The following is a 13,219-nucleotide window of genomic DNA, read 5'->3' as shown; positions in this document are numbered from 1 at the left end:
TTGTTCTGGTTCAGTGGGAAAAAAGCAAATCTAAACATAAAGTAAGTAATTTTGTTCTGCTTTTTTCTGCAAAAATTTGCTCTGGAGGAGGAAGTGATCCAAACATCTTCAAGTATGGTTTTGAATATCTGCCAAACAGTAGATATGTTTGCCAAACGTTTTTGTATAGTATTCCCATTAGGACTCTGTCTTTTAGAGAATATATTGTTGAAGTAAGCCTTACTTATCAGTCTATGAGATTTGAGAGAAGTAAGGCTTGTCTGTCAACAGATAGTGTAAAGAAACTTTATTAGTAAAATTGTCTTCATTCTAGGTTTCTTTCACCCTTCACCCTCCTGTTTGCCAGGAAACACTTCTGTAGAAAACTACTGAGGAAAAAAGGGAAGTATTTTGGAGGAATTTCCAGTCTTTGCTGTGTATCAATTGTCTTTATAACACATTTCACATTCCTCTTGATGTTGTCAACAGGAGAAATTGGCAGGTAATTTTTCTGCCTCAGATTTTCAAACAGATGCTCAAACTTTTTCAGACCCCCAAACCTCTTAATGCACACACATGGATTTGCCCACGCACAGTCTCCACTTGTGAATGCATGTTGGGATGTTCACATTCCTTTATCAGTCATACAAAAAGTGTGTTAGCATTTCTGTCATTTGAAATCTTGTGCTTCTGTAGTTTGACAAAATGGGAGCCCGTACTTTAGCTGGACAGTATTGATAGTTTATAGAAAAGTATCAGTTCCTGTTAATATACTAGAATGTGGATATGATATTTTCAATAATTTGCACTAAACGTTACAGATTGAGTTTTCTTCACAGAATGATGAGTACCTGCACCAGTAATAAAATTCCTTGATGCTAATAAAGGAAAAGTTGAGACTTTGTAGCTATTAGGGCAGACAAGCTGACCCAGGTAATTTTTGCTGAGCATACTGCTATGGCTCTGATCATGCCTGCTGGACTATGCACTCATGTGCAACCCCATTAACTTCAATAGAATTCTTCCCAGGCAAAGAACAATGTCTGCATGGAACAGCTGGTAAGCTTAGGGCAAATCCAGTTCTTAACCAGATCATATTAGTTATGAAGCACCTAATTTTAAAAACCCACTATTAAGTGCAGTATTCCAATATAGTTTTAAACTAAAATATTTACTGAATAACATTTTCAACTTTAAAACTGCTTATAATGTTAAATGACCTAATAGCAAATTTCTAAAATAAATAAAGGACAAACAGGATCAAACCAACTTTTTAAGCACTAGGATATAACGAGTTTGCACTTTACTTTGTTACTATCTAAACAGTGTCAATGTTTGGTTTGATCATTTTCATCCTTTTATATTGACATGTAGAAAGATGAAAACCTAGAGCATTTCTCCTTGGGCCTACCCAAGCTAGTGTATAGTAAAGCAGACTTCCTTGATCCCTGTAGGATGCTGCAGATTCTTCAAATCCCTCACTGCAGGATAACCATACTTCTTAGCTGTCTCCACTGCGTTATACTATTCTTTATCAGAAGCAGGCTGATACTTTATTTCACTTTCATGTGTGTGAACTCTTCATCTTCAAATGTGCCTGGGGTTCCACATATGTGTTTTCCTTTCAAATTTTTAGTATGTGACAGACTACCTGAAAATGTAGGACACTGTAAGTGTAATGTTTCCTATGAATGCAATAAATTAGGCCCATACTCTTCTCTAGATGTTTCTGAAGAACTACAGTGTCAGCAAATACAAACGCTAATGGCCCAACCCTCAGAGATACTGAGCACCCTTAACTATATTGAATCCCACTGAAGTTGTAAACTCAGCCTTAAGATTTCACCAGCAATATTACCCAACTCCATTAAATGTGTACCATTTTTAGAACTATCTTTCTTGCTAAATTTGTAGCTTAATGGAGCATATTATTTTTGGTGCCTGATTCACCACTCTGTTACACCATAGTTTTATGCTGCTGTAAATCCATTGACTTCAGTGCCATTAAACCAGCATAAAACTGGTATAACAGAGTGGGGAATCAAACCTTCCCTCTTTAGTGGTCAGAGCCTGTTCTGGTTGAAGGAAATGGTCAATTTCTCATTGACTTCACAAGCAACAAGATTTGGTCCTCAAATGTGTGCCATAAAAATATGTATCTCCCATGAATGACAAGCATTATGGACAAAACTCTGCAGTCATAATTTTGAAAATGTGCACTCTGCCTCTCAGTTATATAGCTATAAATCTGTATTAATGGTGGATTTTATTTGATGTTATACTTCAGAAGCTTGGTAAGTGGACTCAGCCTTTGTGACAGTAGCCTAAATTTAATGTTTCCTTTAGCTGAAGTTATTTAGGACAATATTTTCCCCTTCATCTTTGTGCAGAATTGCATGTTTACTACCACGTTTCAGGCAGGAGAGTACTTCAAATACAACACTGTTGTTCTTATAGGATGTGCATTAGCACTTGTGTAGTTCATAGGAAGGGAGCAGTTTCACTGATAAATAATTTTCCAGTTACATCCAAAAAATGGTAACATTAGGCATGTCCTTATATTTTTATTACCTGAATTTGAGAGGCCACTCTGGAGTATATTGTTGGAAAACCATATGCATAATTCACAAAGACAAAAGGATTAATAACTGTAAAACAAATCATGGTTTTTAAAATATATTTTCTTTAACCTAAATTTGTTTTATCCCAAGTGCATTTTTAGTTAAATTCTGGTATCTACTGTACTGTACCTTAAAAAGACTTAGAATAACTTGGTATTTCATGTAACTTTCAACGGAATGCTAATAAACTGTGAATGTCAGGTGTATGGCTGTTTGCTACTAACACTCCTGTGCCATCTATTCCTTTTCTCATGCTTGACCTTATTCTCCCAAAATCAAAAAGGAGGCTGAGGGGAGATAGAAAAAGATAGAGATGCAGGTTGCTATATACATTTTGAGGGGTCTTATTCCAACCTCACATTGGTGCAAATCAGAAGTAATTCCACTGATGTCAATATTTGCATCAGTGTCAGCAAGATCGGAATCAGCCCTATGACTTTTCTTTTGCAACCCTCACTCATCTCCTCCTTAACCTGATCATTTACCTTCTTTTGCTCTGTTATGACTTGGGCTCCAATCCTAGAAATACAGTAGAACCTCCAAGTTACAAACACCAGAGTTATGAACTGACCGGTCAACCACACACCTCACTTGGAACCAGAAGTATGCATTTTTCTTCTGCATAGTAAAGTTTCAAAGCTGTATTAAGTCAATGTTCAGTTGTAAGCTTTTGAAAGAACAACCATAACGTTTTGTTCAGAGTTACAAACATTCCAGAGTTATGAACAACCTCTATTCCCAAGGTGTTTGTAACTCTGATGTTCAACTGTAGGTGAATCTGGCCTTTTCCTGAGTCTCACTGGTCTTGCATTGGAAGTACTTTTGTCCAGGGACCTGTTTTCATACAGTCTCATAAAGTTTGAGGCACAACTGTAGCACTTGATACTAAAAATGATAGTGTTTATGCGGGTGTCTAGTGTGTGTCTGTTCAGAAAGAGGAAGTTAAATGTAACAGCTGAAGCAAAAATCCCAATCCTGCATATGTGCAATATATTTCAATACATCACGTTACCTATTTGCTGCTATGCAACCCACAATCTGAAGAATTAAAAATGTGAGACATGAAAAATGGAGGAAAGTTGATCAGTTATTATTATTGTAATGAAGAAATGCTGCATTACAACATCATAAATTCTCAATACCTTTAATTTTTTGTCAGTGTAATGATGATCTTTTTGAAACCCTCAGTTCAAAGGGGTTTACAAGTTAATTTCTATTATTCATGATTTATAACAGTGCCAGACAATGTAAGGGAGGTGCTAGTGCCTGTTCATCTGTCTGATGAAAGAACTAAGCTAATATCTAAATCCTGAATAATGACTATAGTCAGTGGAACTCTCTTCTCAGAGCCACCTGATAGGAATATAATTAGACAGGAGAATTAGCTTCAGTGTTTGATATCATAGCAGGTGCTGGTCATGCCTATTATAGTTACAGCTATGAAATAGTTTTCATAGTAACTGTTTGCACAAATGCTATTTGTGGAAATACTCACTTCTTTGGGCTGAATTTTTCCCATGTTTGGTCTCTGATTAGGATTGAAATTATAGAGATTTTGCTCAAATTTAAAAAAAATCAAAGGGTGTGCAGCAGCCCTGGAGTGCTGCAAACTCTTTGATGTTACAAAGGGTAATTCAATTTGAAGAGGTGGATTGTGCCATTCAATCTCTAGTCCAAGTTGGGGGTGGCCAAATGGCTTCCAGAGTGTGTAATATGTTTTCTCTTCCAAGACTGGCTACCTCCACTCCTCTATGCATAGGCTGGCTTTGAAAGCAATGCTAGCCCTGCAGAGTCCTTGTGCTGTCTGAATACAGGGGTTTCAATTATTTCTAGCCTCTGGATGAAGAGAGCAAGGAGTTTCTCTCCTTGTTGTACACCTGAGCAGGATCCGAAGCATAATCTGGCTGGAAAGCTGCATTTAAAATTACAAGCGGCAGGAAAAGCAACATTTAAGGTCTAAACAGAAACTTTATTTTGGTCATATTGCACAATCTACAATATGCTGTTCCTATTATTCCAGTCAATATATATATTAATACATTATTCTGGGATTTTCAAAAGAGGCTAAAGTGGGTAGGTGCTATCTCAAAGGGATTTCAGCATTTTAACTCCTTTAAAAATCCCAACCTTAGCATTTATAACATAAACATATATTCCAAACCACATGAATTGTACAACACAGCTTGACCTAATGTTGCTGTTGGAATCATAACGTTTGCATTCCAGACTCTTTGTGATTAGTTGTGCAAATTTTTAACATAACATTCATGCAATTTTTTGCCTTTAATATTAATTTAATCCAAGTGTATTTCCAGTAGTAGGACCCACTGTACAAATAAAACAACTTTTCATTATGAGTCACCTCAACAATAAATGCATTCCGGGAAAATGTTTGAAGAAGTGGGAATACAGCAGACCTTTTAAAATCATGTCCTGTAAAATGTGTGAAACAGCAGGATTACAATCAAGTTACATTGTATGTCTTCCATCTAAGAAACTCATGTCCTGTTGGGTTTTTAACATAAACAGAGCTTGTCAATCCTAATCAGTTTCATCTTGGAAACCCTAGAGCTCCAGGCTAACAAAAGCAGCATGGCAAGTTGAGCACAAAGGTCCCTTGGAATCAAGTCTGATTGTTAATTTTAGATAAACTAACACTAAATTAATGTCTCTTGGTGATTATTTTTTCTCCTTTCAGATGTAGCTGATTTGTCTAAATAAACAACTCAGGAGATTAGTAGATGTTCTCAATTCTCTCTGATGGAAGAAAAAGGCTATTTGAGCCACCAAAGATAGGATTGTGTTTATCATGAGTCTCTGTTTCTGGGTTGTTTTCATTAGAGTATAGTGTATAATTTGTTGAACTTCTTACCTGTATACTTTTTAACTGAAGCATTTTTATGTTTGCTTGGTGATTTACATATTTTGAAATAACTGGTAATTCATGAAAGTGAGTGAGTGCAATCACAGGAATATCAGAATCCTGCCTTTTATTTGCACATCAGAAATTGCAAAGTGTATTACGGCCTTGAGCATGTACTCATTGAAGTCAGTTGGGAAAGCTCTCTTTGACCTTAGTTATGCATATGTTGTTTGAACACTGTACATTCACATAAGAATAAATAGCTACAACACATTTTTGACCGCATTTTAGCCCTTTTGGCCTGCCTTAACTATATCAGCTTCTGGCTTCTCTAAAATGTCCTGCAAGCCAGCTTACAGAAAATTAACTGTTTGTAGTTTCAGCAGAGCAGCCAAGGATTTCATGAGCATAAAACCTCATGTACCCTCATTTCTGGAGATACCACTTCTCAATAGGACCGACTTCTCTGAAGAATGACATAGATGGAGATTGTGCCACTACTGCCTGTGCTATCTCAGCATGGGCTTTGTTTTTCACTGTTCCTCTGGCACTGATCACCAATACTAAGAAATTCCCTTTTATAAAGATAAAAAACCTGCTTTGTAATTTTATCTGGGGATCTGAAAGCTCTTTACAAACATTAATTAATCTTCACAACCCATTGTAAATTGGGTGAGCATTTTTATCTTGACTCCATAGATTTGTAAACTAAAGCACAACGATCTTAAGTGCCCAAAGTGACACAGTGAGTCAGTGTCAAAGTCAGGAGTCCACTGTTCAGATCATTTCCCTATTTTTCACATTGGTGAAAAATTTCCAGCATCAAACAACATCTCAGCTACTCTTGTGCCCAAACTTTTATTTTTGTCTTCATCTCCTCTTGTACTGGCAATTGTAGCTCATGTTGTTTATTACCTAAGAGCCAGTTCATCAAGCTTCAACAAGGAAAATAGGGACAAAAAATATCAGATAGGTTTGGCATGTCCAGTTATCAGTTTGGGCATTTATTGTATATGTTGTTAAACCTGAACTAGACTGAGGTGGTGCTGCTGGCATGAGGAAAATATTTCAATGAACTAGTCAACAAGGACATCTGCCCTCTCACTGATCAAGTGGTATGTAGCACAGTGTCGTCCTAGAACCTATACTTACACTGGAAACCTAAATAGCAACTGTTGTGGTGGTTTTTTAAAAAAATGCTGCCTTCTTCCTGTGGCTGGCCATGAGACTTTACCTAATCCTGGCAGACAAAGACTTAGATGTGATGTTCCATGTATTTGTGACCTCCAGATTTGATTGCTGTATTGTACTGTACCGGGAAGTGAAATCACAGACACTGAAAAGACTTTAACTGGTGCAACATACATCTGTCATCTTTATGAACATCATTTTGAACACCTGTCCTAATGTTCAAGTCATTATGTACTGCAACTAATTGGCTTATAAAAACCCCTTTTATTATAATGGTTTGATTATTTCAGCTCTAGATAGTTTGGGGTAATGGTTAGTCTTTAGTACTTGCAGTAGCAACCTGACCAGAATAGTTCTGAACTTTATATTTGAGCTAAAGGAAATGGTTTTTCATTCCACAGTACTCTATCTGCCCTTTCTAGAGCAGTGTTTCTCAACCAGGGGGCCGCCACCAGGTTACAGGGGGTCCTCCATGCATGGCCAGCGTTAGACTTGCTGAGGCACCTGGCAGAAAGCTGAAGCCCCACCACGTGGGGCTGAAGCCTGGGAACCTGAGCCCTGCCACCTGGGACTGAAGCCAAAGCCTGAGCAACTTAGCTTTGCAGGGCCCCCTGTGGCATGCGGCCCCAGGCAATTGCCCTGTTTTCTACCCCCTAATGCCGGCCCTGGCTTTTATATGCAGAAAACCTGTTGTTGTGGTACAGGTGGGCCATGGAGTTTTTATAGCATGTTAGGGGGGCCTCAGAAGGAAAAAGGTTCTAGAGTATACCAAACCTACCAGGAGAAGAAATTGCTAGACACTCCTCATGTATATCAATCAGCTTTTTTCTTGTTTAATTTTAAGTACACAACCACATTAATAGTGTTAAGGACTGCACAGTATTTGTAAAGGACTTCCCTTTTCTCTGTCTATGTTATGCATGGAAAAAGTCTTCTAAAGATGGAAAGAGTTTGCATGCAAGAGGTACAGTGTGTAATAGTCCCATTATATATACACATATATCATTAATCTTAAATCTGGATTTGGTTGTTTTAAGTAATCTTCTGTCCATTCATTCTCTGTATTCTTGGCCCAGTCTGATCCTAGACTGAACAGACTTCTCTGGTATTCTTTACCGTAATTCCAGCATTTCTTCTGCTTAATCCTCCACACATGGGGGGGGGGGGAAGGGGGCAGAAAGGGGTCTTTACCCTTACCATGGCATATTTTCCCTGATTCCATGTTCTGGTTGCCTAGGTTTTTTTCACTTCATTATAACTACCAAACCTTCTAAGCAAATATAGACAGTGGCCCTGCAGAGAAAATATTGTTTTTGTTTTTTCCCCGGGTTCAGGACTACATTTCTTTTCCTTGAACTATGTTGGGCTCTTTCAGCTGTGCAGCTGATTCCAGCTTCTTCCAACAATACAAATCTCTGATATTTTGAATATGGCCCTTACACCTAGTCAGCTACCTTTTCTTAACCCAAATTGGATGTGTGTGATTGTGACTAAGGATGCTCAGCATCAAGATTCATTAACGTACCATATCTTACTGTCCCAAGGCCCAGTTTACACTGGCGTTTTTAGCAGTAGTGTAACTACACATATATCGTTTCCACTGGTAAACCTGAGTGTAAGCTGCACCAGCACAAGCTGTGGTTTACAGCAGCATAGTGCATCTCGATACCAGGGGTGAAATCCTGTCCCTTTTTAAGTCAGTGGGAGTTTTGCCATTGATTTCAATGGAGCCAAGGTTAGGCATTTACACACATGCATGGTTACATCAGTGCTAAAGCCCCTAGTGCAGACAAGGCCTATTTTTAAAAGTTTCCCTTAATGCCTCTTACAACTGGCTCAAAGTAAAATACAGGATTAAGTTTTTCATGTGTTGGTCTTAATGGTCAAAGCCTTCCAGTGGCTTGGACCTGGGCTGTCTCAAAATACTTCGTGACCATTTACTCTGCTCCCTTGGAACAATGATCTGTCTATAACCAGAAGCAGGAGATAGAGGTTTTTCAGCATCTTGCCCACACTTGTGGAATTACTTCCTAAAAGCCTAAAAGTCTCCACCATTCTCACCGCATTCAAGAAAGGGAGGGAGAGAACCAAAGGTAGAGCTTATCTGTAAACTACCTGCCAGATTTATACACTTGTAAGGTATTCAAATACCATGTTAGAGTGAGCATTGAATAAATACCTGGCTAGATTATGGAAATCAAATAAGTGGCACATGGATATTTTGGCTTTTGTATCAAGCCAAAAAAAGTCATAAATAAAAAAATAAATATCTAGTGATCGTTAGCTAATCATGGTACGACTTACCCAAGAGTTTACTTGGGAATGTAAAGAGTTGTTTTCATATCCTGAAATTCTTTTCCTAAATGCAAAGACTAGCTTCACTTGCTGCTTATAAATGAAATTGAAACATGTTAGTTCTTAATTTCCTTGTTTCCTTAAAAACAGATCTGCAGACTTCAACGCCACCTGTCATCAGGAAGATATCAGCAGGACCTCTTTTCAAGTCAGCCTGTAATGTTTATATCTCTTGCCAGTCAACCGCCATGTGACAAGCTAAGTGAACTTGTACAGTTGTGTGGAGGAAAAATATGTAAAACCCTGCGACAGGCCAAAATCTACATTGGAGAATATTTGGGAAAGAAGCAACCTGAAATAAAATATTTATCAGAAAAATGGATACTAGGTAAGAGATTTAATTTCAGCTCAATATAATATTATGAAATGTGCTTTCAAATGTGCTAAGGGTTTTTCTACCCAGTGTGGTAATATGCCATATGGGGGATGTGATTTCAAAAGCACACTAATGTGTTATACATTAATTGGTCCTTGTAGACTTGCTGCTGTGTACTAAAAGTTCCCTACTGCGCTTTAGTATAATGCACTTGGTCTGTGTAAACCCTGCTGCTGCTCACTAAAGTTCCTATTGGACCTTAACGTAGTGCTGTGCACTACATTCAAGAGCACTAGGGAATTTTTAGTATGTACCAGCAGGGTTTACACAGACCAATTAATGCACAAGTGAATTTTAGAAATTGCATCCTCGTATTGAGCATTGCTGCTCCATATAAACAAGCCCTAAGTATGGGCGGAAGATTACCAGAGGGAGAGTGTGGAGAGAAGAGAATGGACAGACTGTGCTACAGTTGTTACCCTTTAGGAAGACCTGACTACATCCTGTCAGGGACTTTCTGGTAAAATTAGGGCTGGGCTGTGTTGATCTTAGGACCCACCTTTATGAATTGGACCTAGCATAGTGCTGTACAAATTACTTCAAATTGTGCCCTCCATATTTCATGGGAGTTGTTTCATTTAAATGTGATACTTGTCTAATTAAAGTAGGTTATGAGAAAACACTTAGGAACCACTCTCTTGAAATGTCTGGTGAAAAATTTGTCTTTCAAGATTATAAAAATATGTGGGGACTATGCTCAGCTAGTGCAGATTGTCATAGCTCTGTTGACTTCAATAGGCTCTGACATTTTGCACCAGCTGAGGATCTGCCTTATAGTATATAATATGTAATGTAATATGCATGTCTGAAATGTTCTTTGCTACGACTATCACTCTGCTTGAAGAAAAATTCTTGCTAAAATCTGTGGGTGTTGAGTTCCTGGGAGTTGCTTGTCCTGTGGTTTTTCCTAAGACACCATAGAAATTAGTTTTAAGCTTGATGTTCTTGCTGTAAATTGAGTGTACATTTGCAATATCCCCACAGAAGAAAACTTTTGGTGATCTACTTGGGATTCACAGTCCTGAGAGTATTTATCTTTTCGATTAGCTCCATGTCTTCTCCTCCTAAAAAGAATCTTTTTGCATAATACAACACAAGAAAATAAGATATTTATGTTTTGAATAACAGTCTTCTTAATAAGCTAGCTTTACTTTCTGCTTTACAGCAAATACTAAAGCTTTCAGATACTATTTGTTAAATAAATCAGTCTGATCATAATGTTGCAAAGTCTGAGTAAGAACACTGCTGAAGGTTGAAGCAGAAAGAAAACCTGGGTTGTAAGGGAGAAAACACTTGTCAAAACAAAAGTATATTTCATACTTTATAAAAGATAAAATTATTAAAGAGTTGAAAGACAAGTGAGTTCCTATTTAGATTGATCTGCAATGTGAAAGACACTCTCTAAAGTCATAACAGAATTAAAGAACAGCTGTGTCAAAAAAAGGAAAGATAAGACGAGACAGCATTGTATGGTATGTAAGAACTCCAGAGAACCAGAAATAGGGCATGAGGAGAAGACTGGAACTGTGATGTAGTAAAGTAAACAATACACTTGGACATATTAGTATTTCAAGCATAACTTTCAGATGGACAGAAATAATAATCCAGACTGACACTCTAACATCCATTTAACAATGTATGCATAACCAATGGGTGTGGAGAGTAATGTTTGTGTTGTTTTCGCGTTGGTCCATAATTTTAGTCCAGGGATCCACTTTTTCTCCTGTGCCTTTTTCAAGTAGTACAGCCTGCTACTATATTAAATTCTGATGATGAAATTAATACAATAGTCCTTGCTCAAACAATAAAGCCTCATCATGATTTCCTTATAATTGCATTCTTCCATTTTAAACATCTGACTTCTGTTATTTTTTTAATTGTTTCACCTTCCAGACAATTTTTAATAAAAGATCAATATTGGCACAAGAGCCTTAAAATATATAGAGACCAGGGGCTCTGGCGGTGAGATGTGTCCTCTACCTGACTGCCAGAAATGATCATTAAAGTAAAAATATGTACAAGTACTTGAACCATTAGGTACATAATCCATTGGCACCATGGAAGGATGGTGAGCCAGGCCCTCAGCCTTAAAACATCAGCATCTAGAAAGAGTGCAGTGCACTAGCACCTCTCACTGGGTGAATCTATGCCTGTAAGAAGGGTGCTTTGGCACATCAGTGCTTTTGCAGCTTTAGCTCATCTCTAAAAATATTTCATATACATATAATTCTGAATTATATGAATTCCATGGTGCACTGTATAGCCTCTCCTGCCAGATTCTTAAGATCCAAAATTGAGGATCCCAATTCTTCCATAGAACCTAGGGGGACAGTGAAACCAAGCTCAAAGCAGAAACTCTCTCAGGCCAGTTGTCTGTTTACATTGTAAATTCCATGAGGCGTGGACTTATACAGCACCAACCCACGCTGTCAGCGTGTAAAAAATAAATGAGCTAGAAAATATTTTTAGTTCATTTAATTGATCTCCTTCCCAATGCAGAAAGAAAATCAAGCTGTTAAAAGAATGCTTGGTAATTACTGTGTATGAAACAGTTCATTTACGGCCCTCAGTAGGAAAGGGTACGACTACACGGAGATAAAATATCCATGGCACAGCCACGGCTGGTCCAGGTCAGCTAATTTGGGCTCGTGGGGCATGGGCTGTGGGACTAAAAATCGCTGTGTGGACGTTCGGACTCAGGCTGGAGCCTGAGCTCTTAGACCCTCCACCCTCGCAGGGTCCCAGAGATTGGGCTCCAGCACAAGCCCGAATGTCCACACTGCGATTTTTCAGCCCTGGAGCCTGAGCCCAGTGAACCCAAATCAACTGACCTGAGCCAGCTGTGGGTTTTTTATCCCTGTATAGACATGCCCTAAGTGTCCTGCTCTGTATGTTAAGCTGTGAGAGTGTTCTATATAATGCCTTGCTTGCCTTTCATTAGTTACATATTGTCCCTTTGTATCCTGCTGTGAGAGTTGTGTGGGTGGAGCTCTTTGAAAACCAGTCTCAGCTGGAATTAGCTGCCACTTAAAACATTCCCCTTCATCTTGCTAGGGATATTGAATTAATCTGTTATAATTAGGCACGAAGGATTAGATTTTTGTCAGTAAATGTTGGTAAACATAGATTTCACTGTACACACACAAACCAAAGAAAAAATACTGCTAGGCAAAGTAAAAAACTGCTGCTTGAGAACTTAGAGTTTAATTTAAAGATATTTCCTTTATATATTTTGAAAATAGTGTTTTAACATCTATAAAACTTTTAACCTCAACATCTACTGTCATTAGATGATTGTCTGATCCCCCATAATCTCCCACAACTATAAAAAAATTAAATTAAAAAAATAGAATAAAGTTTAAAACCCAAAACTATGGGAATTGTAAAAATTCAAATCAATGATAAAAAAAATGCTTAAAATGAACATTGATATAGTCTGTCAAATTTATAAAAAAAAATTTTTTTTAATTCTGCCATGTCTAGTTGTAATGAAGTAGTTCACCTCTTTGTAGTGCTTTAGAGTTGGGCCTGAACCAGATCTCTGAATCCAAACATTACTGAAGTTTGCAGGAGGGGCTGTCAACATCCAAATTAGGCTCTCAATTTTGCAAAACGGCCATATCTTTATAATGGGCTGACCCAAAATCTCATATCAATTAATCCAATCCTAAATCAATTCCAATAGATGCAAGTTTTTTAGGTATACACTTAGGTTTGTTCATCTACACCTAGAATATTTAAAGTGCGCACACAGGTATGTGTACCTATAAGTTGTGAGTGTACGTACAGACCCAAGAAAAAGTGGAGGCTGAGTACAGACCTGTTTGAAAATGT

The 13,219-nt window shown here is 37.9% G+C and overlaps 1 protein-coding gene across 1 annotated transcript in view; it reads left to right on the top strand.

Annotated features, from left to right (window-relative positions):
• MCPH1 (microcephalin 1) overlaps positions 1 to 13,219 on the top strand; it is a 226,286-nt gene that overhangs the window by 212,091 nt on the left and 976 nt on the right. Inside the window, exon 13 of the mRNA XM_024223031.1 lies at positions 9,100 to 9,337. Within this exon, the coding sequence (XP_024078799.1) occupies positions 9,100 to 9,337 (238 nt within the window). The remainder of the gene's footprint in view (positions 1 to 9,099; positions 9,338 to 13,219) is intronic.

This window comes from Terrapene carolina, unplaced genomic scaffold (genome assembly GCF_002925995.2).
Source record: "Terrapene carolina triunguis isolate 2854851 unplaced genomic scaffold, T_m_triunguis-2.0 Scaffold42, whole genome shotgun sequence".
NCBI lineage: Eukaryota > Metazoa > Chordata > Testudines > Emydidae > Terrapene > Terrapene triunguis.
The sequence above is the reverse complement of the archived record's forward strand: the minus strand, read 5'-3'. Positions and strand labels throughout refer to the sequence as shown.